Source organism: Lagenorhynchus albirostris, chromosome 8, assembly GCF_949774975.1.
Source record: "Lagenorhynchus albirostris chromosome 8, mLagAlb1.1, whole genome shotgun sequence".
Classification (NCBI taxonomy): Eukaryota; Metazoa; Chordata; class Mammalia; order Artiodactyla; family Delphinidae; genus Lagenorhynchus; species Lagenorhynchus albirostris.
The window spans coordinates 1,197,428-1,224,771 of record NC_083102.1 but is presented as its reverse complement, the minus strand read 5'-3'; the positions used below and the strand labels follow the sequence as shown (position 1 = coordinate 1,224,771).

Below are 27,344 nucleotides of genomic sequence, written 5' to 3'. Positions count from 1 at the left end.
GGTAAAAGAGGCGAGAAGATAAAGCTGTGCTTAGTGTTTATGAATAACATGTATGCACAAAGTATTCATAAAGAAATAAGGAGGAAATACACTCGGCAGTTGCAACCCTTGTTTCTGTAACAGGGCCTGTGGTCGTAGCTGCTGTTTGTAACTACCTCCTTCTTCCACCTGGTCCATATTCCCTTTGCCCACCAGGCACCTTGGCTGGCTGTGTGGTTCTGTATCCCTGGGGGAGTGAAAGTAAAAAAGTACTTGGTAGAATATTTGGTTATGTTGACATGTCTTATTAAAACTTACAGTAAATGCAGTATTTGCCCCTTTTAACCTCAAAAATAATAATATAACACAGACTCAACGTAAGAAATTGGAAAACATAAATGAGATTAAAAGGAGGGAGGGGGAATCAACCTTTGTCTTACCACCAATTGAAAGCCCACATTTTTCAGATATTATAGTTGGGATGTGTGTGTGTGTGTGTATATATATATGTATGTTCTCTTCTGCCTTTTCCTAAAGCGTAAGCTTGATGACCATTCAAATACTTGCATTTAACATGCTCTCCATTCATTTACTCTTTTGGAAAATTAGGTAAGTTTCAGTTTTCACTATAAATGCTTTGGACTCCTTTAGTATAGTAAGTTATTTCCATGTTTGATGAGTTGATTTCCCTGAAGTAGAATTGAATTGCTGGATTGAAGGGTCTTTAAAAATTGTATTTAGCTTGGGGGCTGAAGATCGTGAAAGCTCGTGGTCCATACTCCCCAAACCAGCAGCAGCCAGTGATGGGAGGCTCTTAAGAAGGATTTGCCTGATCTCACAGTGGCACCTGTTAACAACACATCACTATAATCATGACATTTTTTTTTAATGTGTTTTTTGGTGTCACCATGACTGTTACAAATGAGACTTTTCATTTTTAGGGTTAACTGTAATATCTGAAATTACACGTTAAAATACGGTGACTACTTGAATTGTAGGAAGTCATATTTAGGCTGTATAATAGAAAAATATGCAAGATAAAAGATTTTAAAAATAAAAATACAAAAGTACAAGAAAATGTAATTGAAAAGCTAGCTGGCCTTCTTACAACATACTACTCAACCATCTTTTGAAGTAGCTTCTGAAGAAGGTGATTTTATAATTACGAAAGGCTTAATTTAGCTTCATGTGAACAAATTAAAACCGTTTGTTCAGTGGTGGTATCACATGGACACTGGTTTAAGTTGGTCTCAAAAGCCTTGTGAACAACCTTTAAAGATTTAGTTGCTGTATGAACCTTAAATTGTAACATAACTAATTGTTATGGCAGTAATAAAAGGAACATTGCAGAAGGACGCAAACAACGTGATTCAGTGTAAACTAAAACTTTAGAGCATGTGCAGAACAGCACATCGTTTAGGAACTCATATATGGATAGTGAAAATCTAAAGCTGGTCCTGTAGGTTCTTCTTAACGGCTACTGCTTGAAAGAGAAAACTACTGCACTGTGAGTTTAAACTGTACTTGTTATATTACGCTTGTGTGTCTTAACGTGGGTGGTTGTAACATAAGAATGTTAATTATCTGCCATCTTGTAGCTCGGATCCATAGAGAATGTGTCACTGCAGGTGTGTAGGCCACGATAATAAGGTAAAAGGTGACTTAGTAAATAGAACGCTTGTATTTTATTTGAACAGGATGAAGTCTCTGAAGAAATTTACAGAATGTCTCCAGCTCTAGATAAAGTTTATGGTCCATTTTTCTACTTACACTTCTAAATATGGTAATAATGGGACTGTAAGCCCTGTTCACAAGGTAGCTGGTAAATGAATTTCTTAAAGTTGTGTTTGAAAACAGTGGCGTTTACTGTGGAACGTGGGAATTAAGCGCAAGACCAGCAGGCCCTGGAGCTTTGTTGTTCACAGCAGAGGCCCTTGCCCAGTGCTGCGTGGGGCTCGGGCCCCCTTTGGGGCGGTGGACCTGGTCTCTGTGCACATGTTCACTCCTTCTCCCTCTAGCGTTCCTTCTTTCTCGTCTCTCAACAGGCCACCAGTGACCAGGTTTTCTAAATGTTTGCTTCTTCAGGCCTGTTTTCGTGTACTTTGCATAGCTCTCTTATTTAAGAGAGGCCTTGTAGGTTTTTATTTTTTTTTTTTGCTTTTTAAAAATTTTTTATTTATTTTTGGGTCTTCGTTGCTGAGCACAGGCTTTCTGTAGCCGCGGCGAGCGGGGGCTGCTCTTGTTGCAGAGCACGGGCTCTAGGCGCGTGCGGCCATGTCGTTTTGCCACGCCTTTCCTCGCCCCCATTCTGAGTATTGCTTAAGCTGCCTTGGCCTTGCCTGGCCCTTGGTCATTCCTCAGGGTCTGTGAGCAACAGCGCACGTAACCTCTCGCACATCCTTTCAGGTCACTGCCAGTTACCCTGGGGGTGTGGCACGCTGCTCAGGTCACATTTGTCTGTAAACACGAGTGCGCCGTGAATCTCAATTTCTACTTGGTTTTGTGCTCACTGTGTGTTTATTTTTCTGTTTACTTTTATTTCTTTCATTTCACTACTCAAATGCATTAACTTCCTGCTTTGGTCACTCTTGCCTTGTCTTAAAAATATGCCGTGCTGATTCTGTAGTTTGTGTGTCATGGGTTGCTTTTCTCTTTCCCCAATGTGCATTTCTAGCTTACTCATCCATCAGGAGTCCTTGTTTTCATTTCCTAAAGAATTCCCGTTTCCTCGAAAAAAAAGTATAGCGCTGATTAATTTCATAGAACCTCAGTGAATTTTTTTAAAAGCTTGTATAATTCATGTTTTCAGTAGGTGCTCACTGATTGATAATAACAACCAGAAAAAGCCCCTAAACTGTCCAGGCTAATCTTATTTTTATTTTCAGGAGCGCTTCGGTGTCTCCAGTAGTGATATGGTGCCCGCTCACACTGGTGCTTTCCATCAAAGTATAATGTAGTGTGTGCTAGTTAACGTTTATTCAGATTTGACTTCAGCTAACCCTTCCCAAAGTTTGTTGAGGTGTCGGGCTTACAGAAAAGTCAGAGGGATTCCTTAGCGCTTCGCTCAGAGCCACCGGCTGTTCAATTTTGCCTCACTCTGCTACAGCGTTCTCTTGCGTTATACGTAAATACGGTAGAAAAATCCATTTTTGTTTTTCTTCCTGAATGACTTTGGAGAAGGCAACCCAGACTCCATGCAGTACGACTGCTTAGGTGTGAAAGCCTAACCTTTTAAATGGCATCAGCTGGGACAGTGTCTACCAGAACTTTCAGTAAAAAGCTATGTTAAAACAGCTCTCTGTCCAAGTCTGTAGTGCAGATTGATGGCCTTGAGTTTTATATTTATAGTGTTGTGTTTTTTTGTTTGTTTGTTGTAAATCCCTGATGTATTCTAGCTTTAGTTGCGTTAAACAAGTAAGTAAAACTGCTGGTTAGATGGACTTCTGGCTGCTCTGTAGATACGCTACATTGTTGTAATTTCTTGGTAAGTTTTTTGCTCCTAATGGAACAGTGTATCATAAGGCATTAACCGTTATTGAAGCTCTCCTGTGAAAAAGCAAAATTGAATCAAGATTTCACAAAGCACTTTTGTTTGTTTTTAGAAGACCCGTTTGAGGACTTCTTTGGGAATCGAAGGGGCCCCCGCGGAAGCCGGAACCGAGGCACGGGGTCGTTTTTCTCCACTTTCGGTGGATTTCCCTCTTTTGGAGGGGGATTTTCTTCTTTTGATACAGGTACTAAACGTGTGATCAGACATCAGTGCCGTGCTCTTCTAGTTCGGGCACTTTGCAGTAGGTGTATAATGCCTTTTGGTAGAACAGCTTAGCAGATTTGCCAGTATTTTTTATGTGTACAAGGCTGTGCTTAGTAACCTACATTTTTTTCCTAATCTTCCCAAGAATGTTATACTTGAAAACCTACTTCTGATCTTAACTGTTAAAGGTGGCCAGCATTTAATGAAATTTCTGGTTAAAAGGAGAGTAAGGTGTTTTGAGATAAATAACTGAAATAACCCGCTTAGACAATCTCACTAAATCCTTTTTTATCTAACCTCAGCAGTTAAAAAAAATTCCAGTATCTTAGGCGAGTCCAGGTTGATGGGGTCAGGAGGTGGGGCTTTAATGCGGTCTCTGTGTGACCAGAGCCAAGCTGAGTCCCCAGGTGAGGCGTGGTCACTTGTGTTCGCGCTGCCGCACAGAGCTCAGCTGTTGATGTACAGGCCGTCCGCCAGCTGCAGTCATGTGCACACGGCCTGATGCAACCCTGTGTTTCACCTGAAGAATTGTAATCTTAGCTTTTCTTTGAAGCTCACCCAGTTCCTCTTAACAGAGGAGCTGCTGTGTTTCTGGTGCTCATTTTTGTGTAAACGCTCTGTGGTGAGAACTGGCTGTGCTCCTCGTACAGGCCACCCCACACAATGCACCTGCGAGGGCTCTTCTCAAATGCCGCTGGACTTGACTACACAGGGCACGTGTCGGTGCACTTCTATCCAGCAGATCCTTTCGTTAGATGCCATGTAGTGTGCTCAAGTGTGAGGGAGAGTAAAATAGAGCTGGTTAAAAATATCACAACAGAACTTCACTTAAGAAATGTGTGTGGGACGCAGTCCTTACCTTTAAGGAGCCTCAGGAAGAGTTAGGGAGTGTGCAACGTGTGCTGTGATGTGGGCCTTTTGGAGTGGGACAGGTAGGTAAGTTCTTTGAACAAGCAAGCAGTCTCGACATCGAAGTTGGCTTGCTTTGGTGTGGCTGTGGAGGTCAGTGTCCGTAGTCGATCACCATGTAATTGAGAATTAGTCTGTGAACTGCAGACCCGTGCTTTTCCAGATAATTCTTGGTGGTATTCTTTCTAAAATTGTTTCAGCTTTTTAATAATTCAGATTTTTATTCCCTGTGGTCACAATTACAAGGGGCAAGTCAGAAGCAAGTTGGCTTTGCCCATCTGTGGCAGGAACTTCGCCCCATTCCTGTGAGATGCATGGCTCCAAGTTGCTCCCCTTCAGTAGGGTGAAGTGCAGGGAAGCCCAGCAGAGCCCTTTGGAAAGGGGGGGGTTCCTCCTGCCCTGCAGCTCTGATGGAAGTGTGTGCATTAAATCAACAGTGGATGTACCAGTCTCTAATCTTTCTTTCCTGTTTTCCTACAGGATTCACTTCCTTTGGTTCACTAGGTCATGGGGGCCTCACTTCATTCTCTTCCACGGCATTTGGTGGCAGTGGGATGGGCAACTACAAATCTATATCAACTTCTACTAAAGTGGTTAATGGCAGAAAAATCACTACAAAGAGGTACAGTGATCTTCTCTAGTTCATATTTCTAATAAGTAGGTATGGTGTTTCATTGGTGCCACATTTTCTTTGCACACCCTCCAGTGTGTGACATACGGGTTGTATGTTAAGTCTGCCTGGTACCATGAGAATCTTAATCTCCGATTTAGAGCTTTTCCTTCTGAATTTTTGCTCAGTGTTATATATTAGACATCACCCTTACTTAGAGCCATGTTCACGGGTAATAGTGTGTTGGATGGTAAAATGGAACCATTCATAGTGAAACCGGGACCATTCTGACTGCTAGTGCCTGTGCCCGTGTTCAGTGTCAGATTTTCAGAAACGTCTGTCCTCAGCAGGTTGGCTTCAGCCACAAAATTAGTAATTGCACGTATATCTGTGGCAAGTCCTGTAAAAATATGCATTTATATTCACATACGTGTTTACATATTTGATAACAAGATTGTAAAATGCCTCTTATTCCCCCCCCCCCCCAGGATTGTCGAGAATGGTCAAGAGAGAGTGGAAGTCGAAGAAGACGGCCAGCTGAAGTCCTTGACGATAAATGGTAAGGAGCAGCTGCTGCGCTTGGATAACAAGTAGCTCGCCGCACGTGCGCAGCAGAGCGTCCCCTCTGGCGCGCGCCACGGGAGGATTGGCAGGAACATTTTTTTGAAGATTTCACATGAACTCGACTCTCAGTGTAACTGTACTTAACCTAAAGTATTTATACACAGCTCATCGGAGCCCTACTTGTCATAGACTTTTGAGTTTATTGTTGGGACCACATGATAGGACCATTTTTTTTTTGTCTTTAAAATTGTTGTAAATCTCTGTATGCACTTTGCTTTTTTATTAAACGTAATCCAAGGTGGCCGTGACTCTTCCGTACACTAACACCAGCACGGACCTGCTTTTCCATTGTGTTTGAAACATGAGCCAAGTAGTGTCAGCTGCTGTGAAGTTAACGTCGCCAGGGCGCATCTTCCACAGAGTAATTTCAAGTTTTTTCAGTATTTAGTAGTGAAAGATATTAATGAATTAATGGTAATACATTTCTGGTTTAATATAAATTGAGGATGTTTTCTAGTTGTGCATGAATGCTGGCAACTTAGTAAGTTTTGACAATTGTTTAAATATGTAACGTGTTAAGCTTAGGTTTAAAAAGTTAAGCTGGTAAACTGGGTCTTTGTCATTTGCTTAAAAAAAAAAAAAAGAAAATAAATGCAAATGTGTTTGGTGCATTCTTTCCTGAGTGGGGCGAGGCCTCCTGCGTGTGTGTGTGTGACTTTGTGCCTGGGCTGCCAGAGTCCTTTCATTCCTGCTGTGTCCGGTCACTAAGGCCGATGCTGGACTTCAGTTACGTGTGTTCTTTGGTGTATTTGGAGTGCGTATGAAAATTTTCCTATCAGTGTTGAATAATGATTAGCAATTTATTGAACATTTCTTTGGTGAGGGAGGAAACGGCTGTCCAGTTTTCCATTCTTCAGAATATGTTGCAGTTTTCTAGGTTATGTTTGATGCCAGCTCGTTTAAAGATAATATGCGTAGTAAAGTCATGGAACAATACAGGTGTGGGCACAGGTAAAGGTATTTCTTTTGGTTTTCAATCAGTATAATCTGTCACGATAACCATTGATAACTGGAATTCCAGCCAGAGGAATATTAAATAAGAGTTTGATTGTATTTATACTACCCCACTCGAGTTTGTTTTGGGACTAAGCAGTGTGAGACTGCTAGAAGAAGGTGTTAAAAAAGACATTGCAAACTTGAATGTAAGTATTGGAAGACAGCTGGACCCAGGAAGACAAGGAAAGGGGCTTCCGTGTGCCCCGCCGTCTTAGCTCACGGAGCCTGTGGAGAAGGTGTAGGCACACCACACGCTGGGAAACCACATTGTAGAATCTCCTTTCACAAACTAAAACCCTAGTACCAGAAAGTCTGCTTTCGTTGTTGCTGTCAGGATAGGTGGTTTCTCTGTTACTAAGTGAGAAGCTCACAGGAACGGCTGCCAGTTCCCTGACTTGGAGATTATATTTCTCATTGGTGGGTGGAACGAACCATTCGGTAGAACAGGCTCGATGGCCCCCTCAGGACACCAGGTAAATGAAGAGAAGTCTTGTCCAGCCCACAGTTGTTGGTGTCCAGGAAGCGTTTTATTGGAACCTTGGCTTTACACGTCTGAGTGTGCTGGGATGGTCGGGTTTAGTGCAGCCCCGGCTGTGAGCAAGTCCCTCCACTTGAGGGCGCAGGTGGAAGATGAACCTCTTCTGGGGACATGTTTTGAGGGGAGCGTCACAGTCACACGTTCACCATTCCCACTTTGAAAATTGCCGTTATTCTGCACGTCTGGTGATAGGAATGTTAATTAAATGGGAAAGAGAACTTGTTGTCGGGTCTTGTTTGCTGAGTATTTGGAAGCAGTCAGGTTCGTTCCCGCAGCCTTGGGTCCAGTGTGCTGTGAAACAGCTGTGAACGGTTAAGTGAGTGTTGCTGCAGCACTGATAGTGACACCACGTAAGGAGCGGCTTGGGACAAGAGCATTTAATTCACATTACAGGTCTGGTCACTTGTTAGTCCCTGTGCTTTCCGATTAAAAAACCAAAAGTCTTCCTGTAGCCCTGAATGCCTTTGCAGCGGAGCCCACCGTCTGGGAGAGCCTGCCGCGGGGCTGTCACATCATGTGTGCGCTCGTCTCCTCCATGCTCGGGGGGTTATCGTAACAGTTGCTCAGGATGGAGGTCTTCTGTTCAGCTCCCCGGAGCACAGTCTTGAGGGGGCAGCAGTGTGCTGTGCTTTTCTCACTTATGCTTTGTTTTCTCGTTCGCTGCGGTTTGCACCTCCGTTGCTTTGATGTAGTTCATTGATGGCCAGTTGCCTCATTCCTGCCTTTTCGGTTCAGGTTCCAAAGGTTCCAGGTTTGCTTTTAGCAGCCCAGGTACTGCTTCTTTGTGATACAGATGATACCGCTGGTCACACCTGCCCCGGTAGCTCATCTTTCTTCCTCTTGAGGGTCCACAAAGGACACATTGTAGAAGTTTGCAGAGGTAGCTTTAGACTTCCCTGAAGTTACTCTTGTAACCTGTGTATCTGGCCTGCTGGAGTCTTCAGTACAGATGTGGGGAAGCTCCAGGGACATTATTTGTGGGCAGCATCTTTCCAGTCAGTTTTCACTTTGTTTATTGTCTACTAAAGCCGCACCGTTCCTGCTTGATTACCCACTAGCTGTCCTCAGCCTCTTCAGGGACTGCTCTGGTTTCTCCTTTCAGCACTACATAATCACATGAAAATATTTTTATTTTTAGAGAATCCAACAGTAATTTGTAATTCATTTAATTGTCTCTGCTGCTGCTTCTCAGTGGTTAGCCATCAGCAAGTTTAGTAATGGGATAATTATTACTATTTCAGGAGGCTGTCAAGCCCAGAATTGTGGAGTGAATTTGAGCACTTGATCTGGTGTGGTCAAGTGGAGGTTGCCCTGTACGACCCAGTGGCCTTTTTTTTTTTTTTTTTAATGAGGTACGAGATTCTGCCTCCTTTTGAGTTATTTTCGAGGTGATTGGTACTTTCAGAGTGGGTGGTTTAATGCTGCAAGTCTAGAAACATTTGCTTAAATAATCAGATTCTTCCTCAGTCACCGTTTCTTGCGTCCTTAAAGTCAGTCTAAGGCTTCTGCCTTTAGAGCTGGTCACGGGTGACTTGTCTCAGCACCTCTGAATCTGCTGTTCCTTGCAGTTCTGTTCTAATTAGATGGAGATTTGGTACTGAGTATGACTGGTGGTTAAAATGGGGTAAGACAACTTTTGTTCTTTCTTTTTTTTGGTGACTAAATTAGTTATTTCATCTTGCTACTTGAAAAGGTCAGAGGAGGGAAGGTTACAACAGCTGTTTCTCTGTCAATCAGAAATCTAGGAATCATGGTGATCATGGATTTCCAAAGACTAGCCCTGGCTGGGACTTTGGAGAGAGTCTTGTTTACTAGCAGTGGAATTGGGCGTCAGGAGACCCGGTGCTTGCCCTTTGCTAAGGTGCATCTCTGCTCCTTGCTTCGTGCGCTCTGTAAGTTGTTCTTACCAAACTACATACAAAGGCATTAACTGAGGTTTTGGACCCGGGTGAGTTCTGCACTTTGTGGAGAGCCATGACTATTTCTCCTTTTCCCTCTGGCCCCAGCATTCAGGGAACAAAGACTCCTCTTCTGCAGTCCAACCTCCATAGGAATACAGACCCCACGAGGGCAGGCTTTGCCCATTTTCTTGCTGCTTCTCCCTAGCCCGTGGTGCTGGAAGCATTCCCTAAGTATCTGTTGTATAAATCATCCCATGGCACTCATTTCCACTGTGCCCCTGGAATGCTGCCTGGGAGCCTGGGAGCACCGTGTCTCCCAGTCCGAGAGTGCCGAGTAGCCACTAGGTCTGGTTTGGGAGGACTGGGGGGTGCATCTTGGTTCATGACACTTCTTTGTTCTTTGGACCACTGAATAGTCCATGGTGGTGGAGTTTCACAGTCTAGTAACTATAGCAGCTTATTACTTGTCCTTTTCTATCCCAGTAGGATTGATTTGCTTCTTGAAAGGAACACAGAGCACAGCAGCATCGTGCTGTTCTCCCCACCCCTTCCCTCGTCCTGTCCTGGTCCCCAGAGGCATTCAAGGCATCGGTAGGACATCACGAGAACAGGACTTTCTTACCTGGAGCACGTCCCAGGGCTGTAGGACCCAGAGCTGGGCCTGCTGTAGCAGAAGCAGCGTTGCATCCTTCCTCCCGTCGTCTCGTAGGGAAGACCACATTTCCTTAGCGTGTGATGCGGGGAGTTCCCTGCCCTTGCGGAGCTCCACTCAGCTGGACGGCAGCGCGAGCCCGCGGGCAGGGTGTGGACGTGCCTGAGAGTACTGCAGGCGGTGAAGCCGGGAGGGGGAGGTGGCCTCTTTGAGGCCTTCCTGGAAGTAGTGGTCAGACTTCGGTCCTTCCGGGGGCCGTCCCAACGTTCTGGTGGCCATCCCTCCACCCCAGGCAGGTGCAGCGGGCAGGCACAGTGTGACCACGGTCTTAAGAGACTAATACTAGGCTTGTTCCCCTAATTCTTTTTCAATAATCGAGATTTATTGGTTTTGAGGATCAGTACACAGGACATTCCAGTTTGCACACAGTTCTTGATGTGTGTACCAAAAATCTAAAAAGTCATGTAGATATTTTTCTTCTTGAAACAGTAATTCCAGCGACTTTCCAGCTTAAGTTCTGGAGGTAGCATTTCCTTAAGAGGATGTCAGGTACCAGTATCTTCAAATGTGGACAAAGCTGTTACACCCCGAGTTCCACTGTTGCACAGTTTACTGTCATACGCACTGTACCTACATACATACATATGTTAGCCGACTCACTAGGGAACCTGGTTGGACGGCCACCAGCACAGGTGTCTGAGGGCACTGAGCTCTGACTGGGACGGCCAGCATCAGGCAGAAGCCAGCGGGGAATAGGAGTCATTTACGGTATTCAAGACGCGTGAACTGTATGAGTGGGTTTATATCCAGTTGCCGCGTGATGTGCCGTGTACTACAGCGTGTGAAGACCACCCCCAGCATCTTCGGAGTGTTAGCTGACACTCGTTCAGAAACCACTCTCTTCTGGTTGTACCAAAAAAATACCGCCAAATGATTTCCCCTCTTTGAGTCGTTTATACTTGAAAATGGGATGATGTGGGATTTCTTCCTAATTAAAAATGTTTCTGGAGCTCCTAAAAAAATCTTGCATTTACCAAAGAGGTGATAAATACACCCCTGTGATTGCACAAGGGGGAAGATGGGGACCACCCACGGGGCGCGGCTGTGCCCCTCCCAGCGCGAGGCAGCCAGACGCCCGAGCTTCCTGGTGAGCCCCTTCATCCACTGGGCTTTACACCTCCCTCTCACTCTGGTTTGCATTTGCTTCCAGGGAAGAGTTACCCTTTCCTGCTTCCGTCTTTCCACTTTGGGGGAACATTTTCCCCTCTGCCGCCCCTCAGTCAGCGGCAGTGAGGAGGTGCCCGGAGCCTGCACCCAGCTGGGCTGCACTTGCTGCTGTCGGCCCCAAGCCGAGGCCGAGGGCTCTCACCTGACACACCGGCGTGCTGGAGGTGACGCCAGGCCTCTGGTAGCACGGGCTCCAGGACCGGGCAGGCGGGCAGGCGAGGCGGTCTCCGCGCGTGACGCCTGTGCTTCCCCGTGCCGCGGGCCGCCCGAGGGGACCGTGCGCAGTCGACCCGTGCTCGCGTGTTGGAGGAGCGTGGCGGAAGGGTCCTGTGGAGGCCCGGTGCTGGCTGCTGGCCGCCCTGCTGGGCAGGGTCTGGGTTCCAGCTGCTTCTGGAACGGCTGTGGTCCCGTGCGCCTGGCTGGGGCAGCCGCCCAGCCCGAGGTCTGTGCCTGGGGCTGTTGGCGCCCGTCGCACCTCTGGCCTGAGAGTCTCGTGCAGCCTGGGGAGCGTCGGCGCTCCTTTGTTCCCGTGACTGTTGAGGTGTTGGCGTGCGTGCGTGTCCTTGGAGGAGGAGTTCTGTTGAATCGGGTGCCTAGAAGAAGTTGAATAGTCGGGTGGAGAATTGTGGGCATTTAAAGCTGGAAGCCATAAACTGCTTTCCACAGAGAGTATGTGCCTACCAACGTACTTGTCAATACTGGCTGATAACAGTTGTTAAACTTCAAATTTCTGGTTAAATTTCTGGTTACTGTATGAGGTGGAGCCTCTTGGTTGTTGGCGGCATCCCTGTTTTTCTGCAGTTGTTCCCTGATTTCACAGGCCCCTGTTACATCATTGTTTTATGAGTCCTTTGCTTGCTCTGTTAAAGTGATTTTCCTTTTCAGTTGTCATGTTTTCATTTGACATACTGTGTGTTTTTTTGGGGTGGCCTTTTGTTTAACGTCCTACATGTTCCACAACTAAAAAATTTTCATTTTTAAATTTTTAAAAATTTTTTTGTGGTACTTGGGCCTCTCACTGTTGTGGCCTCTCCCGTTGAGGAGCACAGGCTCCAGACGTGCAGGCTCAGTGGCCATGGCTCACGGGCCCAGCTGCTCCGCGGCATGTGGGATCTTCCCGGACCGGGGCACGAACCCGTGTCCCCTGCATCGGCAGGCGGACTCTCAACCACTGCGCCACCAGGGAAGCCCAAAAATTTTCATATTTTTTTATGTACTTTCACTTGTATGTCTGTTTGCTTCTTTAATTTACTTGGAATGTTTGTATGTGTTAAAAACACCCAACTTTCTCCCAGATTTCTTGCCAGTGTTAATACCTACTATATCTCATTCAACACACAACTGTTCAGGACTTGTGTTCTCTTGTCCTTTGGGTCTTCTTTTCGGCCCGGGTTGCACTTTGTCATGTGGTGTCCGCTGGTGGAGTGCTTTGATGAAACAACTGCGAGTTCATGGCACATGGCCGCTTAGTCTACGTAATACGGTTTTTTAGTAAGTCTTTAACGGATATCAGTATCGAGAAGAAGCTAGAATCACTCGAGATTTTTATGTGGATTAAACTGTGTCTTTAGGAAAATAAGATTTTGTGAATATAAGACCTTACCAAAATTAGAATGTTTATTCTTTTTGATGATTTATTTCAGTTATTGTTTATTACGACAGCCTTCGGTCATTTTTTTATTTTTGGCTGCGTTGGGTCTCCGTTGCGGTGCACGGGCTCCTCATTGCGGCGGCTTCTCTCGCTGCCAAGTACGGGCCCTAGGCGCTGGGCTTCGGTAGTTGTGGCGCGCGGGCTTAGTTGCTCTGCGGCATGTGGGATCTTCCCAGACCAGGGCTCGAACGCGTGTCCCCTGCATCGGCAGGCGGATTGCTAACCACTGAGCTACCAGGGAAGCCCCTTCGGTCATCTTGATGGAAGTCGTGCTTCAGCCGCACGGTCCAGTCCCTGCAGCCTGAGTGAGGACTGAGCAGGAAAGCCTGGTGGCTCGCGCCTCAGGGCGGGCCTGTGTCCCGCGGGTGCTCAGGGCATCAGAGCATTACTTTGTCCTTTACGGAGCGGGTGGTAGGAGTGCCCCCGACAGCACACAGCCCTCGCCCCTGCTTCCTCTCCGTAGGTCCTGATCCTTACCCTGCTGCTCTCGGGGCCTTTTTCAGCCAAGCGGGCACGTGGCCCCAGAGACGGTGGTCTCTGCCGGAGGAGTGTGGGCCTGGGGCTCTGCGAGCGCGGCCTGCTGGGTTCCTTCTCCCTCTGCTGCTTCCCCTTGTGCCGGGGGCTCGGCGGCTCCTGGGCAGAGTGACGTGCCGGGGTCGGGAGGCCGGGGGCAGAGGCTGGCTCTGCTTCTGCCTCCCTGGGTGGGTTTCCATGTCGTGATTGTTCTCGAAGCTTACAACCCCCGGGGGTGTGTGGTGGTGAGATCCGAGCTCCAGGCGCTGTTGGCCAGAGCTGCGACACCCCTACTTTCCGGGTGAGTGTGGGGCCCCATCCGCCCGAGCCCGGCCGGCCACGCCCTCCATCCCGGGGTGCTGTGATGCCTCAGGAACTCCCCATCCGAGGAGCAGGTTCCTGAACTGCCTGCCCCGCAGCTGTCTCCACAGACGTTAAACGAGTGAAGGGAGAGGCGGGCGCATGCGGGGCTGGCGGATGCCTCAGAGCAGGTTAAGGGGCTCCACCCTCTGTGACGTTACCATGAAGGACGCTCGCAGCCGTGGTGCTGGGGGGAGGCCAACCCCACCAGCCCCTGACGGGAGCTTTCGACCCTTGGTGTGGATTCTGTGCAGGACTTAAGTTCAGAGGGGCTCGGACAGGAGAGTTCCTGCTGTTGTCTCCTTGACCTTTACCCTCGGTCCGTGATCCTGCCGTGTCCGCACAGCCGCAGCCAGCACCACCGCCCACCTCCTGCCAGAGCCTGGACCCCTCCTGACCGGGTCCCCCTTCGCGTGACCGCCTTCTTGGTCCGTCTGATGGTCTGTCTGACGCGTCGCCACCGTGTCGCCTGCCCGCAGTCTGGCAGCGAGAATTAAGTCGCTCCCTGCTTAGAATCGCCTGCGAGGTGCTGGCGACTTGGCTGTGTGCCCGCTCTTCCTGCGTCCTGTCCCATCCTTGACGCCTGCCCTGCCGCATCCGCGTCACATCGTGGTCTGTGCCGCCTCCCGAGGCTTCCCCGCGAGCCTCTGTGCCTGGCTTTCTTCCGCATCCTGGGAGCGGCGCCTGCTCTTCCTCGTCTCTGCCCCTGCTTTTGTCTCCGCGTCCTGCGCCTTGTTGTGTCATGGCTTTCTGTTTGCGTGTGTCCAGCACTGAGTCCCTGAGAGCGAGGCAGCATCACGTGTGTCAGGCACTTATCAGGCCCTAAATATTTGAATCCTCTCTTGGGCCAGTGATGCATTTTTGGACGTCTGAGTCCTCTACATTGGTGTCAGTGGTATGCATGGTAGGAAGGAGTATGGGATTAAGCCCTGCCCCGACCCCTCGGAGAAAGGAAACAGCCACCGCCGCGGCCTGCTGGACTGTACGTATTTGGAAACAAGCGGTTCTGTTTTTATATAAGGAAGTTTGCTTTCATTTGCGTGTTATCAGCCAGATTCCTGCTGCGCATTGGGACTCCATTTGGGGAAAGAAGCGGAGCACGTGGGTTGGTGGTTGTGCCCAAGGGACGGCGGCTGGAACACCCCTGCATAGTTCCTCGGTGACTTCAGGGAGCTTTGCCACAGGGGCACGGGTGGGTTGCGCTTTGTTTTGAAATTTTATCTAACTTGGTGCTACAAGGCAGGATGTTTTCTGTTTCCCAAATGAAAAGGATGCTTGAATTGTATCCCACGTAAACTTTAGTTAAATTCATGTGCGTTAATAACTAATTTCTGCAGAGGAAAAAGTTAGCAGAAATTATGCCAAAACAGTAAATTCTGTTTGGGTTGTAAGAGTGGATGTGACTTATTTATTTTTCTTCAAGTCATGTGTTTCGCCTTTATATAGTAAACTGCTGAAACAATTAGTGAATTTTCCGTAGAAGAGGACTCTTTCAGCAGTTAACAGAAACGTATGGAAATTTTGGAAGAGGCTGTAGGAAGAAGCCCAGAATGTGGTTGGCTTTCAGAAAGCGTGATGTTGAGAGTGGGGGGATGGGATGGGAGTGGCGGTCACCTCTTCTTGGCGTCAGCTCTTGGAAGTTTAGGTTGTACCAAGAGGCCCCACGTGGATCTTTGACGGCGGGTGTGGGTGGCCTGCGTGGGGGCCTTCTCTTCTCATGAGGGGGGCGCGTCCTCCTGTCCTTAGCAGGTGCTGGACGTCGCTGTCACCTCCTCTGACGGACTCAAAGCGTCTGCCGTGTGGCGGCATTTTGTGTCCCATGACCCTTGGTGGGCAGCGCCCTTCTTTTGGAGAAGGTTTTTGTTCAGAGAAGAGCCAACCCTGGGACGCCCACTCCGCCATCCACATGGGGCCGGGGGCAGTCTGGAGGCACGAGGGATCCTGAGTGCTAAGACCACCCCTGCCCCTCCCTGAAAGTGGTTGCCGCCGATGCTGAGTTCAGCAGCTGAGCATCGCAGAGCCCGAGGCTCCTTCTTTAAAGTGGAGGAGCACTGGCTGCAGGCGTTTTCTTGGGCGGGTGGTGGAGGCACCTGGGCTGTCTGTCTGGGTGTCAGAGGGATCCTGTCTTTAGGGAAGAGTGTCTCGCTGAGGAGAGCCTCTGTGGGCCTCCCGGGCAGCGTCCACCATCTGGGATCCTTCCTCTCCGCTTCGGGAACCACAGGCTCAGGAGTTGTTTTGGCGACGGGGCTTGGGGCAGCGGTGTCTCCTCACGCAGCTGCACTCACAGCCCATCCTCTGAACCCGGAATGGAGCTGGGCCAGTGGCGTGAGTCCCTCCCTCCTGCCGTCTGAAATCAGGGCCCCACGTGCTTAGCCAGGGCGGCTGGGCCTCAGAGGACGGATCTCCGCATCCAGGACCCCCTTGCCCGAGGCCCGGCCTCCCTGCCACACCCTCGAGGCCCGAGGTGTCTCTGCTGCTTCAGCGGTTATGTCCCATAGCCAAGGGTGCCTTGCTGGGGGCTGGGGAGGAAGGGGGTCTGAGGGCAGAGCGTGGCACAGTCCGGCTCAGTCCTCCCCACGCCCACACCTGCAGGGGAGGGAGATCCCGGGCTCTGCTCTGCCTTCAGGGAGAGGCCTGGTTAGTCCCCTGTCACGGGTCACGTGGTCCAGCCCCCTGGGCCTCCCCGACTCAGGGGACAGACGAAGCCCTTGGAGCTGGGGCGGGTCTTGTGGGAGGACTCGGGGCGTGAGGGACGCTGTGAGAACGAGGAGCCCCAGGCGGCACGACGGGGAAGCCCTGGAACAGACTGGGACCCACTGGAGCCGTCAGAGCGGATGCGGGAGAGGCCGCCAGCAAGGCCTCTGTGGAGCCCTCACCCAGGCGTCGGCGTCTGCCTCTGGAGCTCCGGCGCTGCTTTTCCCGGGGCCTCTCACGTCCCCTTGAGACGCCTGCCCTCCGGGGGAGGGGCTCCCCCTCCACCCAGGTGCTGGGCCGGGCACTGGCGTCCCTGGCCCCGTCTGCCCTGAAGGCAGAGCCACCTCTGCCCTTGAACAGGCCCGGGGGCGTCTCCGGTGCCCGGCTTCGAGGTGCACACGACAGCCGCTGGGGGCCGTTTCCAGACCTCTGCCGTCTGCGTCCTGGAGCAGCTAGGGCAGCTCCTGGGGCGAGCCGGGCTGCGGCGCGGGGAGACGCGGTAGAGGCCTGTGTCGGTTCTGAGACGTCAGCTGGGCCCGGGGACAACGGCGCTGGGTCGGGGCAGGACGGCCTCCTTCCCTGCCCTCCAGGGCTGCCCGCTCTCCTTCGCCCGCTGCACGTCTGCCGAGCCTCCTGTGCCCCTCGGCTTCTCGTCTCCTGCTCAGGAGCCGTGGGACACAGCGGGCCGCACGGGTCCGCTCACCCCCGCTGTGTGCAGTGAGGCCAGGTCCCTGCAGGGCAAGGCACCGTCGTGAACACGTGACGTGGCAGGAGTTGGCTGTGCTGATGGCCTTATTCAGAGCGGCAGCAGCAGCGGGCCGTCTTCTCGGACCAGGGGGTCCCGTGTCGCCCGCAGCTGGTTGCGCTTGTGGGTGTGGTGGCCGCCCCTTCTGTCCGTGTGTCAGTGCCTGCTGGTATTGTGTGTGTAGTGCAGTGGGTTCAGAATGAGCGCTTGAGTGAACACAAGGGATTCCTTCCAGAAGGTGTCCAGCGGAGGCGCTCAGATACGCTTCCCAACAGCCACCTTTCTTCTTTTCCCCAAATCCTTCTCCCGGCACTTGAGAAATGGAGGAGCTTTATGGGGGCCTTGTGGGGTCTGTGGCTTGACCACCCTGCTCCAGACCCAGGGCCTCTGGGGCTCGTGATGTTGGAGGGCGGGCCTGGGCCGCAGAGGTGACGGTGTCGGTGACGGTGTCCACCAGGGCCGGCTCGTGCGACAGTGAGGCAGGCACCCAGCTGTGTGTCCATCGCAGCTTCTGAAGGGCTCGCCTCGGAGCCTAAGCCCGAGAGTCCGGCTCTCAGCTGTGGGCCCTGCATCCATCCCTGGACAATCCCTGGTCCAGAGACGGTGCGGCTGGGCCCTCAGGGAGGGGGCTTCACAGAGGTGAGGCCGGAAGTGGGAGGGCGCCAGTATTTGCCCGGGGCGGCTGCCGGGGGAGGGGGTCCCCAGGACCCAAGAGTGTCCCCACCTTCACCCACAGCGGGTCCCGGTGTTCGGGGAGGTCACCAGACCCTGAAGGCCTGGAGTGTATACTGTGCTGTGCGCTGGGAGTTGTTCCGGAACGCCAGGAGGAACGTCTTAGTGACCGTTTCGTCCTCTGACCAGACGGCAGACACGGAGCGTGCCCAGCGGCCCTGAGAGCTGGGGTGGCGGGGGCCTGGGGACGGGCTGGTGTGTGCAGCCGGGGCCCCGGGGTGACAGCACGGCTGAGGGGGCACGCTGGGCGGATGCGGGTCCTACGGGAGCCACCCGGCCTGTGCGCTGGCGTCGCTGAAGACCGTCAGGGAGCAGGGCAGGTGGCCGTGCCCTGCGCGGGACGCAGCCGGCGCTGTCCGTTCACCGGGCCTCCCACGCCCGCCTGGCAGGTAAGTGTCGTCTGTGCCCACGGCCGTGCGGTCCTGCAGGTGGGGTTTCCCTGGGCGGAAAGGGGCAGGGGGAGCACCACCTCTTCTGAGCGGCCGACAGGGACCCTGTGGGTTTGAACTGACCTGAGGTGAGTAACATAGCGGCGGGCCGGCCCCCGGGGTGCCCTTACCTCCTGGGATGCCCACCCCTACCACGTCTAGGCCCGTCGCAGTCACGCAGCCACTCGAGTGAACACGCTGATGTGTGTTGTCCAGCACCTGGGATGCTCAGGCTACACCTGTGGGCAACGTGTCATCCTTAAGGTCTCATCAAAGCCACCGGGCGTGGTTGCATGGTTGCGCCTGGAGCCGGGGAGGGGCCGGCTGCTCACCCTGGAGGCCTCCCCAGGTGGAGATAAGCTGAGCCTGTGGCTGGGCTGCTGGGTGCCGAGCTCCCTGACCCTGACGCAGGGGCCGCGAGCCTGCAAGACCCTGCGGCCATGCTGGGGCTGCCCACGCTGCCCCACCTGCCGCGTCCAGTGCGGATTCTGAGATCAAGTCGCCGAGGTGGTGTTCTATTAGCCGCGGCTCCGTGGGGCCCCCTCCCCTGGGAGGGCTTCGTGGATGGGGGAGTCATACCTGTGTCTGGACCCCGCAGAGCCCCCGGGGGGTGGAATGGCCCTGAGTGCCCCCAGCCCTGGCCCTGCCCTGGGACCCTCGCTCGCACACGTTCCTCCTTCAGACAGGCGTGTTCTGGGAGCGCTCTGCTCTCGAGTAAAGCCTGCGTCCAGTCGGTGCTTGACGACCCCCCTCGGCGGGCACAGGGGCGCCCCTGCTCGAGGGACGGGGAGCAGATGTGACGGCCGCGCCCGGGGCCTGCTTCCTCAGCTCAGCGGTCCGTTTGACTCTGAGAAGCCGCCGTGACGGTGGCCATAGGTCCCCAGGGGACTGCTAGGGGTGGCATCTGGTGTGACGGTGGTCAAGGCCACATGCGCCGACCGCCAGGTGCTCTCTCCGAGCGCTGGCCGCACAAGCGGCTCGCGCACGTCTCTTGGAGGGAGGGGATGTGCTGTTGGGAAAGACGATGAGCCCGGGGCACCCTGCCGAGGAGCAGTACTGGGAATGTCGGGAATGTCGGAGGCCCTGCCGGGCGAGGAGAGCCTTAAAGTACACGCCCGGGGTCACCATACTTCTTTGCGGTGTCAGAGGAGGTATCCTCTGCGGAGCGGGGGCGCTGTGAGCGCGGGGTGGGGGGGCTGGCGTGGGTGACTGGGGGTGGGGTGAGCTGATGTGGTGAGAGGGAGTGCGGTGAGCGCGGGTGCGGTGAGCGGGGTGTGCTGAGCGGGGGTGCTGTGAGCTCGGGTGCGAGCGTGGGTGTGGTGAGCTCGGGTGCCGTGAGCGGGTGTGCGGTGAGTTCCGGTGCGGTGAGCGCGGGTGCGGTGAGCGGGGTGTGCTGAGCGGGGGTGCAGTGAGCTCGGATGCGGTGAGCTCGTATGCGGTGAGCCGGGTGTGGTGAGCTCGGGTGCGGTGTGCGGGGGAGGGGTGAGCTCGGGTGCTGTGAGCTCGGGTGCGAGCGTGGGTGTGGTGAGCTCGGATGCGGTGAGCGGCTGTGCGGTGAGTTCGGGTGCGGTGAGCGGGGTGTGCTGAGTGGGGGTGCTGTGAGCTCGGGTGCGGTGAGCCGGGTGTGGTGAGCTCGGGTGCGGTGAGCCGGGTGTGGTGAGCTCGGGTGCGGTGTGCGGGGGAGGGGTGAACTCGGATGCGGTGAGCGGGGGTGCGGTGAGCGGGGTGCTGTGAGCTCGGGTGTGGTGAGCTCGGATGCGGTGAGCGGCTGTGCGGTGAGTTCGGGTGCGGTGAGCGGGGTGTGCTGAGTGGGGGTGCTGTGAGCTCGGGTGCGAGCGTGGGTGTGGTGAGCTCGGATGCCGTGAGCGGGTGTGTGGTGAGTTCGGGTGCGGTGAGCTCGGGTGCGGTGAGCGCGGGTGCGGTGAGCGGGGTGTGCTGAGCGGGGGTGCAGTGAGCGGGGGTGCAGTGAGCTCGGATGCGGTGAGCGGGGTGCTGTGAGCTCGGGTGTGGTGAGCGGGGTGTGGTGAGCGGGGTGCGGTGAGCGGGGGTGCGGTGAGCTCGGATGCGGTGGGCGGGGGTGCGGTGAGCTCGGGTGCGGTGAGCGGGGTGCGGTGAGCTCGGGTGTGGTGAGAGCGGGTCGGGGCCAGTACTTGAGCTCAGGTGTCTGGAGGAGAGGGAGGGGAGGCCCCACGCCTGTACCCAGCACTGAACTTGGCGCTCAGGGTCGTGTAAATGGTGCGGAAATGATTGTAATCGCGCACCCCCATGAGAGAGCAGGTCTTCGTTACAGGGAGCATCTCTGCAGGCCTGTCGTCCTCCGCGTTGGCGGGGTTTGGGGGGCGGGGGGGGCCCGGCAGCGATGGAGGGAGGGTCTGCCTGGGGAAGAGCTCGAGTGGGCGAGCACCTCGGGTCACACTGGCTGTCACCTGCTTGGGGCTCAGCGGTGTGCGCCCTGGACGTCGTCGTTTGGGTGACGGGCCTACCCACCCTCCAGGGAGCAGGGTTGTTGAGGCACAGGAAGGCTACCGTCTGGTGTCACTGCTCCCATCAGACGGGTTGCGTCCTGCCTGCATTGTTACCAGGTTTCTGACAGCCTTTCCCTTAAGCCCTGCCAACCCGCCGTGTGACTGCTGGTCAGAAACCCCCCAGAGAATGAAATTTGAAGTTACTCGGTAACTATTATCATTCGTTTTTAATTTTATTGCTGGTTTCCACCTAATGTGCAAAACTTCTGTTTTTGGAAAGACCGAGAGAAACACGATGTGGAGAGCAATGAGCAATGTTCTTGGCTGTGTGTCTGGTGAAGGGGACCGTGCGTGCGGGTCCCCGGCCCAGAGCTCGCAGCCGCCCTGTGGCACGAGCGGGCGGGAAGCAGGGTGGCCGCAGGGCTGTGCAGGTCCTGGCATCACAGCTGCCTGAGAGAGAGACCAATGGCTGGCCCGGAGCCCACTCCTCCGGGGTGACACCCTTGTGCCGATTCTGAGGGTGAAATTTGTCATGGGGGCCCCGTCCTCCTCCCTCCTGAAGGTCAAGTGTGCTTTCAGGATTCGCTGCCGACCCCCTGGGGGCCGGGTGGGGAGCTGCCGCTGTCACTGGATTTCCACGCTCCTTTGGTTTCATCTGTTCTCTCTGGGAAGATCTGGTTGAGGCACCAGGACCTCCCGCTGTGCGGCTCATGCCCGTCTCCGTCCTGTGCTTTCAGGTGTGGCCGATGAGGACGCCTTCGCAGAGGAGTGCCGGCGACGAGGCCAGCACGCGCTGCCCGGCCAGCCCGCCAGCACCAGTGCCCGCCCTCTGAAGTCCCAGCGGCCGGCCTCTGTGCCCAAACACGCGCCCCACCCCCCGGGCGAGGGCGAGGACCACCGGGCCGGCAGCAGCTGGGAGCCCCCGGCCGCGTTCCCCGCAGGTGTGCACAGGGTGTCCGCCGCGGAGCCTCCCCGCGGGGCTGCCTCCCGGCCTTCCCGGGGCCCCCGAGGACCGAGATGGCACCTGTGTTGCTGCGTCCTGGCCTGACGGACGGGCAGGCGGGTGGGGGGAGGCCGCGTGGAGCCCACATTAAAGCGGGGTGCCGGTCTCCCACCACGGCATGCAGTGTGTTGTTGTGGGCAGCAGCTGAGCCCCTTTGTGTAACTTCCAACTTCATACTGGGAGTCTGATCCCGCAGAGCGGCCCGCCCAGCCTCTCCTGGGGGCCCTGCGGCTGCAGCCATGCCTCCCTGCCTTGCTGTTGAGTTACAGGCAGAACCTGACACCCGCCCCCAGGGGTCCTGTGGTCAGGTGGATGGGTGCTGACCCACCCTTACCCCAGGGGAGGTTTCCCACCTCTGGATGCAGTGAGGCTTCGTGACCCCCTTTCTCCAGACCCTGCTCTGCCCTCTTCCAGCTTCTTGACCTGTAATTTCTTAGCCCAGATGGGTCTTCGAAGTGTGTTCCCTGTAGAAAGTTCTGGATTACTTCTGACGGCATGGCTGTGCATGCAGGCTGACCCCGGCTGAGTCTAAAGGCCGATGTAAATCTGGTTTGAGTTACTCATCAGTTTGAAGCGTTTGTGCCCGTCTTGGCTCTCAGCCCTGGAAGTCGCCAGATTGACCACCGCAGGTTATGTGGAGGAAGAGGTGGATCCTTCCTTGGTCCCTTGTTTCAGGGTGACGTCTCTGTGTACGTCGTGAGGTTAGTTCTGTGAACCTAGGGCAAGAAAGCATCGTCTGCACGGGGAACTGGAAGGATGAGGTCTATCCCTTTCTTCTCCCAGAACTTTCTGTTGGGAGCTCTGTCCCTTCAGTCCCCTTCTGGTCCTTTTCATGTGGAGCAGGGTGTGTGTGTGTGTGTGTGTCTTGAGGAGGACAGGGGATTTGTCCCATCCACCCCCCGGAAGGCGGGTGTCCTGGGTTCTGAGCCAGGGTGCAGAGCCCCGCGGGACTGCGCGGGCCTGGCCACCGGCTGCCAGGGAGCAGTGCCACCCGAGGCAGGTGGGCCATTTGGGAACGTTAGCCTCTTCCTGGGTAACTGAAAGAAAAATAGAGGTGATTGGAAGGGCCGTGTGGATTCAGAGAAACTTGTTCTGCCTCGAATGGGCGTGTGGCTGTTCTCCCCAGATTTACCGTCACCTCCTGGTCCTGGCCGCTCGTTGGCTGGACTTGGCGAGGGGCAGGGTTGTAGATGCAGTTTCCCTGAACAAATACGATTTGAACAGGGACTTCACGGGCTGTCCCTTTGGTTGGAAGGTTACCATAAACCTGGGTGTCTAAACTGGGTGCGAACATCCCAGTTCCCAGGAGTGAGGCGCGTGGGCTCAGGCCTGCCCGGAGGAGCCTTGTTGAGACACCTAGCTGGCTTCCTGAACGGGAAGTGGACCTGGGGTCACAGTGAGGCCCGTGCTGCCTCCCAGCGCCAGAGACCAGGTCTGTGGACGGAAGGAGAGTAGCCACTGCTGGGGAATCAGCAGAAAAGAATTCTTCTTTGTGAAGTCTTGTGCTTTGTCAGTTTTTACTATCAGGTCCCTCCCAGGTGTCGTCTCCAGGTGGGGAAACTGTTGACTTACGCACCCCGCACACGCTCACACACGAGGGCGAGCAGTGGTCTTGTGCGTTTGCCGAACGCTTCCTGCCCGTGTTCCACAGCGATGTCGGGCGGCCAGGGCTCGGCCCGGCAGGTGCTGGGCGCTGCGGAGCACACCTCTTTTTTGTGTGTGGTTTGTTTCCTTCTGTCACATCAAGCTACGAGGCCTTCAAAAGAGTGTCAGAGTGAATCACCAAAGAATTAAAGATACGCTTTTTACATGACTAGAGTGAGCTCGTTTGACTTCTTATCGAGAGACGATAGAGCTGCTCCGGAGGAAGACTCCAAAACTGGGACAGTGGAAAGGCTGCTGGGGTAACAGGGCAAAGCTAGGTGCCCGGTGGGTCAGGGCCTCCAGGGAGCAGAGTGATGGGCCCCCCCCGCCCTGCCCTGCCACGCCTGCCCCTCCAGCGGGCGCTCTCCGCGTGGGCTGGAGGCTCCCGCGGCCACTGCCTGCCAGGCTTTCACATTGCGGGCAGCTTTCTTAGAAGCGTGTGGTGAAGGGCTTGGTTCCCTACAAAGTGTCCGGTGCCCCCAGTTGGTGCTTCAGCCATGTGAGCAATCGCCGGGCTAGGTGCCCCCGGGGCTGGCGGGGTGGGCAGTGGCCTGGCGGGTTCTGAGGATTTTAGGCTAAAAACGAGCTCTCGCTTGTGACGCGCTCAGGCCGCAGAACATGGGCTTTGTTGCTCCTGGGAGCATCTCCCGTGTTGACGGTGCGGCCCGTGTGGTTCAGGGTCCGGGTGCGGCTGGGGGAGCCTTGGCCCGTCTGCGGGGGGAGTTCTGTGTTCAGCCCGACGGTGCCTTCTTGCCGGCATTCACTGTGTTGTTAACCTGCTGTGAGACGGGGTGACCGCCCCGGCTTTATTTCAGAGGACGCATCGCACGCCTCTCGGAGCCCGTAAATTAGACGGCGAGATGTGGATAAAGGATTAGTGTTTTTCATTTATGGATTCCACACACGCTGGAGGTCTATCGAGAATGTGCAACTGTGAAAAAGGAAAAATTATTCAAAGTGAAAAAGAAATTCACGAATGAACGGATAACATTGATCCTTTAACTTCCCAGCTCTGCCCGGTGTGTGCCCGGGGGCCCCTTCTGGCTTAGGAGGTTCATGAGTGGAGACGGGGCCGGGGCCTGAGTATGAGGCAGGAGAGGGTCCCGGCGCCCCCGTGGCCCCCTCGGTCGGTCGTCGTGGTCGAGTGTGAAAGGGACAGCTGAGAGGAGCAACTTCTGGCCGGAGCAGCCTGGTCACAGGGACGGGGCTGCCGTGTGCTCGCGGTGGGTTAGCAGGTGTTTCTTTTCCTTCCTTTTGGCTTATTGTGCAGGTAGCTGAGTCAGGCAGGAGGACGCTGGGCGTGAGGACCTCCAGGGCCCCTGCCACGACCCCCGTGTCAGGGCCACTTCCGTACAGCACGTGACCTGGATGGCTGTGCTGCTGGGAGAGCAGGCAGGACACAGGCCGCAGAGCCCTGGGGACCGCGCCAGCCTCCACCCTCTGCGAGCGGATTCCCAGAGCGTTTGAGTCGGTGGTGAGGCCGGGAGGCCCCGGCAGCCTCGTTCTGTTGGAGGCATATGTGTGTCCTCAGCTTCCCCCCCGCCCCACAGCGGGCATCGTGATCAGGTCCCGGTCGGCTGTCGGCGCCCACCTAACTGACCCCGGGCCCGGGCCACCCAGGGGTGGTGCTGTGTGGACACACGCGTGTCGTGAACAGACTGGGTCTGGGTTCCGTCTGGAGAGAGACCGTGTTCTAAAATGGCACCTGCCTCAATTTAAAATCTCGAGGATGCTTTTATGTGCTCTTCTCAGCAGGCTTAGGGGCCCACGTGCATGAGGTCGCAGGCCTGCCGTGACCCTGGCCTGGTTCTAGGCTGACGGTTCAGAACGATCCTTTGTTACCAAATTCAGCATCCCGCTCCGCCCACATCTGTGTGGACTAACGCAGCGCAAGGTCCTGAGCTGTGTTTGCAGAAATAACCTGGAGCTCTTCTGGCTCTTTGGACAAAATCTCAGGAGGGTGAGCAGGTCACACCCGCCTCTTTCTCCCCTGGCTTCGGGCAAGCACACAGCACAGGGGAAAAGGTTGGCGTGGGGCATTGGTTGAGCCCCGGACCCTGTAACAGCTGGGCTTCTCCCTGCAGAGGGGGCCCCGGGGAGGCCCATCCCCCGAGGCGGAGCCTGCCCTGCCTTGTCTCCAGGTGACCTGGGGCTGGGTCGTGGGGACAGATGATGGGCGGGCCCGCGGGGCTGGGATGCTGGTTGGATCATGTTAGAGCTTTACATCCGCCAAGTTTGAAGTCCGTCCATGTTTTTGTTGAGCCTTAGATACGGAGCAGGTAGGAGTGAGGACACATAACTTTATCGCGAGGTTGGTTGGTTTTAACCGGGGGGATATCTAGAGACACGTTCGCCACTTGGTGGGGCGGCAGCTGCTCCTCTGCAGTGTTTCACACGCCTGTTTCCTTAGGATTCAAAGAAGGTGGCAAGAGGAAGAAGCAGAAGCAGAGAGAGGAGTTGAAGAAGAAGAAGTCGACCAAGGGCCGCCCGTAGACGGGCCGCAGTGGAGCAGCGGGCGGCCAGCCGAGGGGCTGCACACACGCGCTAGGTGCCGTACCTGCTTCTCCACCGCCCCGAGACCACACCTGCTCGGCGCTGGGGACGCTGGGGGCACACCGGTCAGGGCCCGGGGGGCGGGAGCACGGAGCCGCCGCACCGTCCCTGCTTCTCCAGCTCTGCGGCCGAGGCCACCCCTGCTTGCCTGGTGCGCACCTGCGGGGATGCTTGCAGCTTTGGCCGTGTGGCGCTCCCGACGGCGCGTGCATGCTCGCGACACGGCCTTCGCTCCTCCGCTGAGTGTATGAACCTAGACTCAAGCACAGGGCGACATAAAGGTGACTCCTGACCCCGGGTGACCTTCTCTTCAGTTTCGGGGGAGCCAGACCTTCACTGTGACCTGGCCGCTCGAGGTGTGGAGCCCCCTCACGGTTATGGTTTGACTTCTGATCTTCTCGAATAGCCCGTCTTTCCTTGGATCCGTAGTTGTTCGGGCAGGGACACAGGAGTCTACAAAGTTCCGTTCAGTAGTAGCACCTCTGACTTTTAGGTTAGGCTCAGGCTGGGGGGAAGCAGACGAGCCCCTCCCACATGCGGCTCGTGAGGTACTGAGCACGGGCGCTGAGCCGGGTACGGGCTCCAGCACCGGCTCCTTCAGAAGAAGCGCTTCCCTTGGGCCGGGGTCTCCCAGCTTCCCGCAGCGACTCCTCCGCAGGATCGAGGCCCCCAGCCCCCTCCCCGCCTGCCGTCAGGGCCCCTCCTCTCACTCCCGCACCCGCCCGAGTCCCCTTTCCCTTTGCCCCCGGGCACCGAGGGCATCGTGAAAAGCTTGGATGGGGTTCTCAAACGCCAGCAGCTTTCACCCAGCAGTGTTGGGAGCCCGGGCACTGGGGGCATAGCTTTCATGGCCGAGCCGCGGGCTTGGGCGCCGGGAGCGAGGGTGGCGCGTGTGATTCTCGGGTGACTGTGCAGTTTGCTCCGGGTGCCTGCTTGTGGTGGAAGGTGGTGCGGACTCTGGTGTTGGATGCTTAGTGTGGACAATGTAACCATGAAAGCGTAACGGATTTTAAGTGCTACCCACGTAAATAAACTGTAAGCGTTATTGACTGACACTTGCCATCGTTTATAAACATCAGTTATTAGTAATTAAAAAGAAAAGCAGTTCTTCTCTGTCATTTCAGTTATGAGAGATCAAGTGATATTCTGGGGGGCAAAAGTCGATTCTGAGATGCATTACCGTAGGGTGGAAACGTTGTTTTAAAGATGACGGTGCCACCGAATGTACGATGTATGAAACCAGCGGCCTTGCTGACACCATGGGAAGCACGGAGATGAGCCGGGCATTCCTCCAGACTCTGTCTTGGGCGAGGACAGTGTTCGCGTCCCGGGGCCGTGAAAGGAGGCTCCCTCCTAGACCTCAGAG

At 54.6% G+C, this 27,344-nt stretch overlaps 1 protein-coding gene across 3 annotated transcripts in view; it reads left to right on the top strand.

Annotated features, from left to right (window-relative positions):
- Nucleotides 1-27,033, top strand: part of DNAJB6 (DnaJ heat shock protein family (Hsp40) member B6) — a 54,407-nt gene extending 27,374 nt beyond the window's left edge. For all 3 annotated transcript variants that reach the window (XM_060156262.1, XM_060156265.1, XM_060156263.1), the window contains exons 6-10: nucleotides 3,582-3,713; nucleotides 5,123-5,264; nucleotides 5,741-5,811; nucleotides 21,516-21,719; nucleotides 25,836-27,033. In XM_060156262.1, coding sequence (XP_060012245.1) covers nucleotides 3,582-3,713; nucleotides 5,123-5,264; nucleotides 5,741-5,811; nucleotides 21,516-21,719; nucleotides 25,836-25,918 — 632 coding nt within the window. In that variant the 3' untranslated portion in view covers nucleotides 25,919-27,033. The remainder of the gene's footprint in view (nucleotides 1-3,581; nucleotides 3,714-5,122; nucleotides 5,265-5,740; nucleotides 5,812-21,515; nucleotides 21,720-25,835) is intronic.
- Nucleotides 27,034-27,344: the final 311 nt, after the last annotated feature.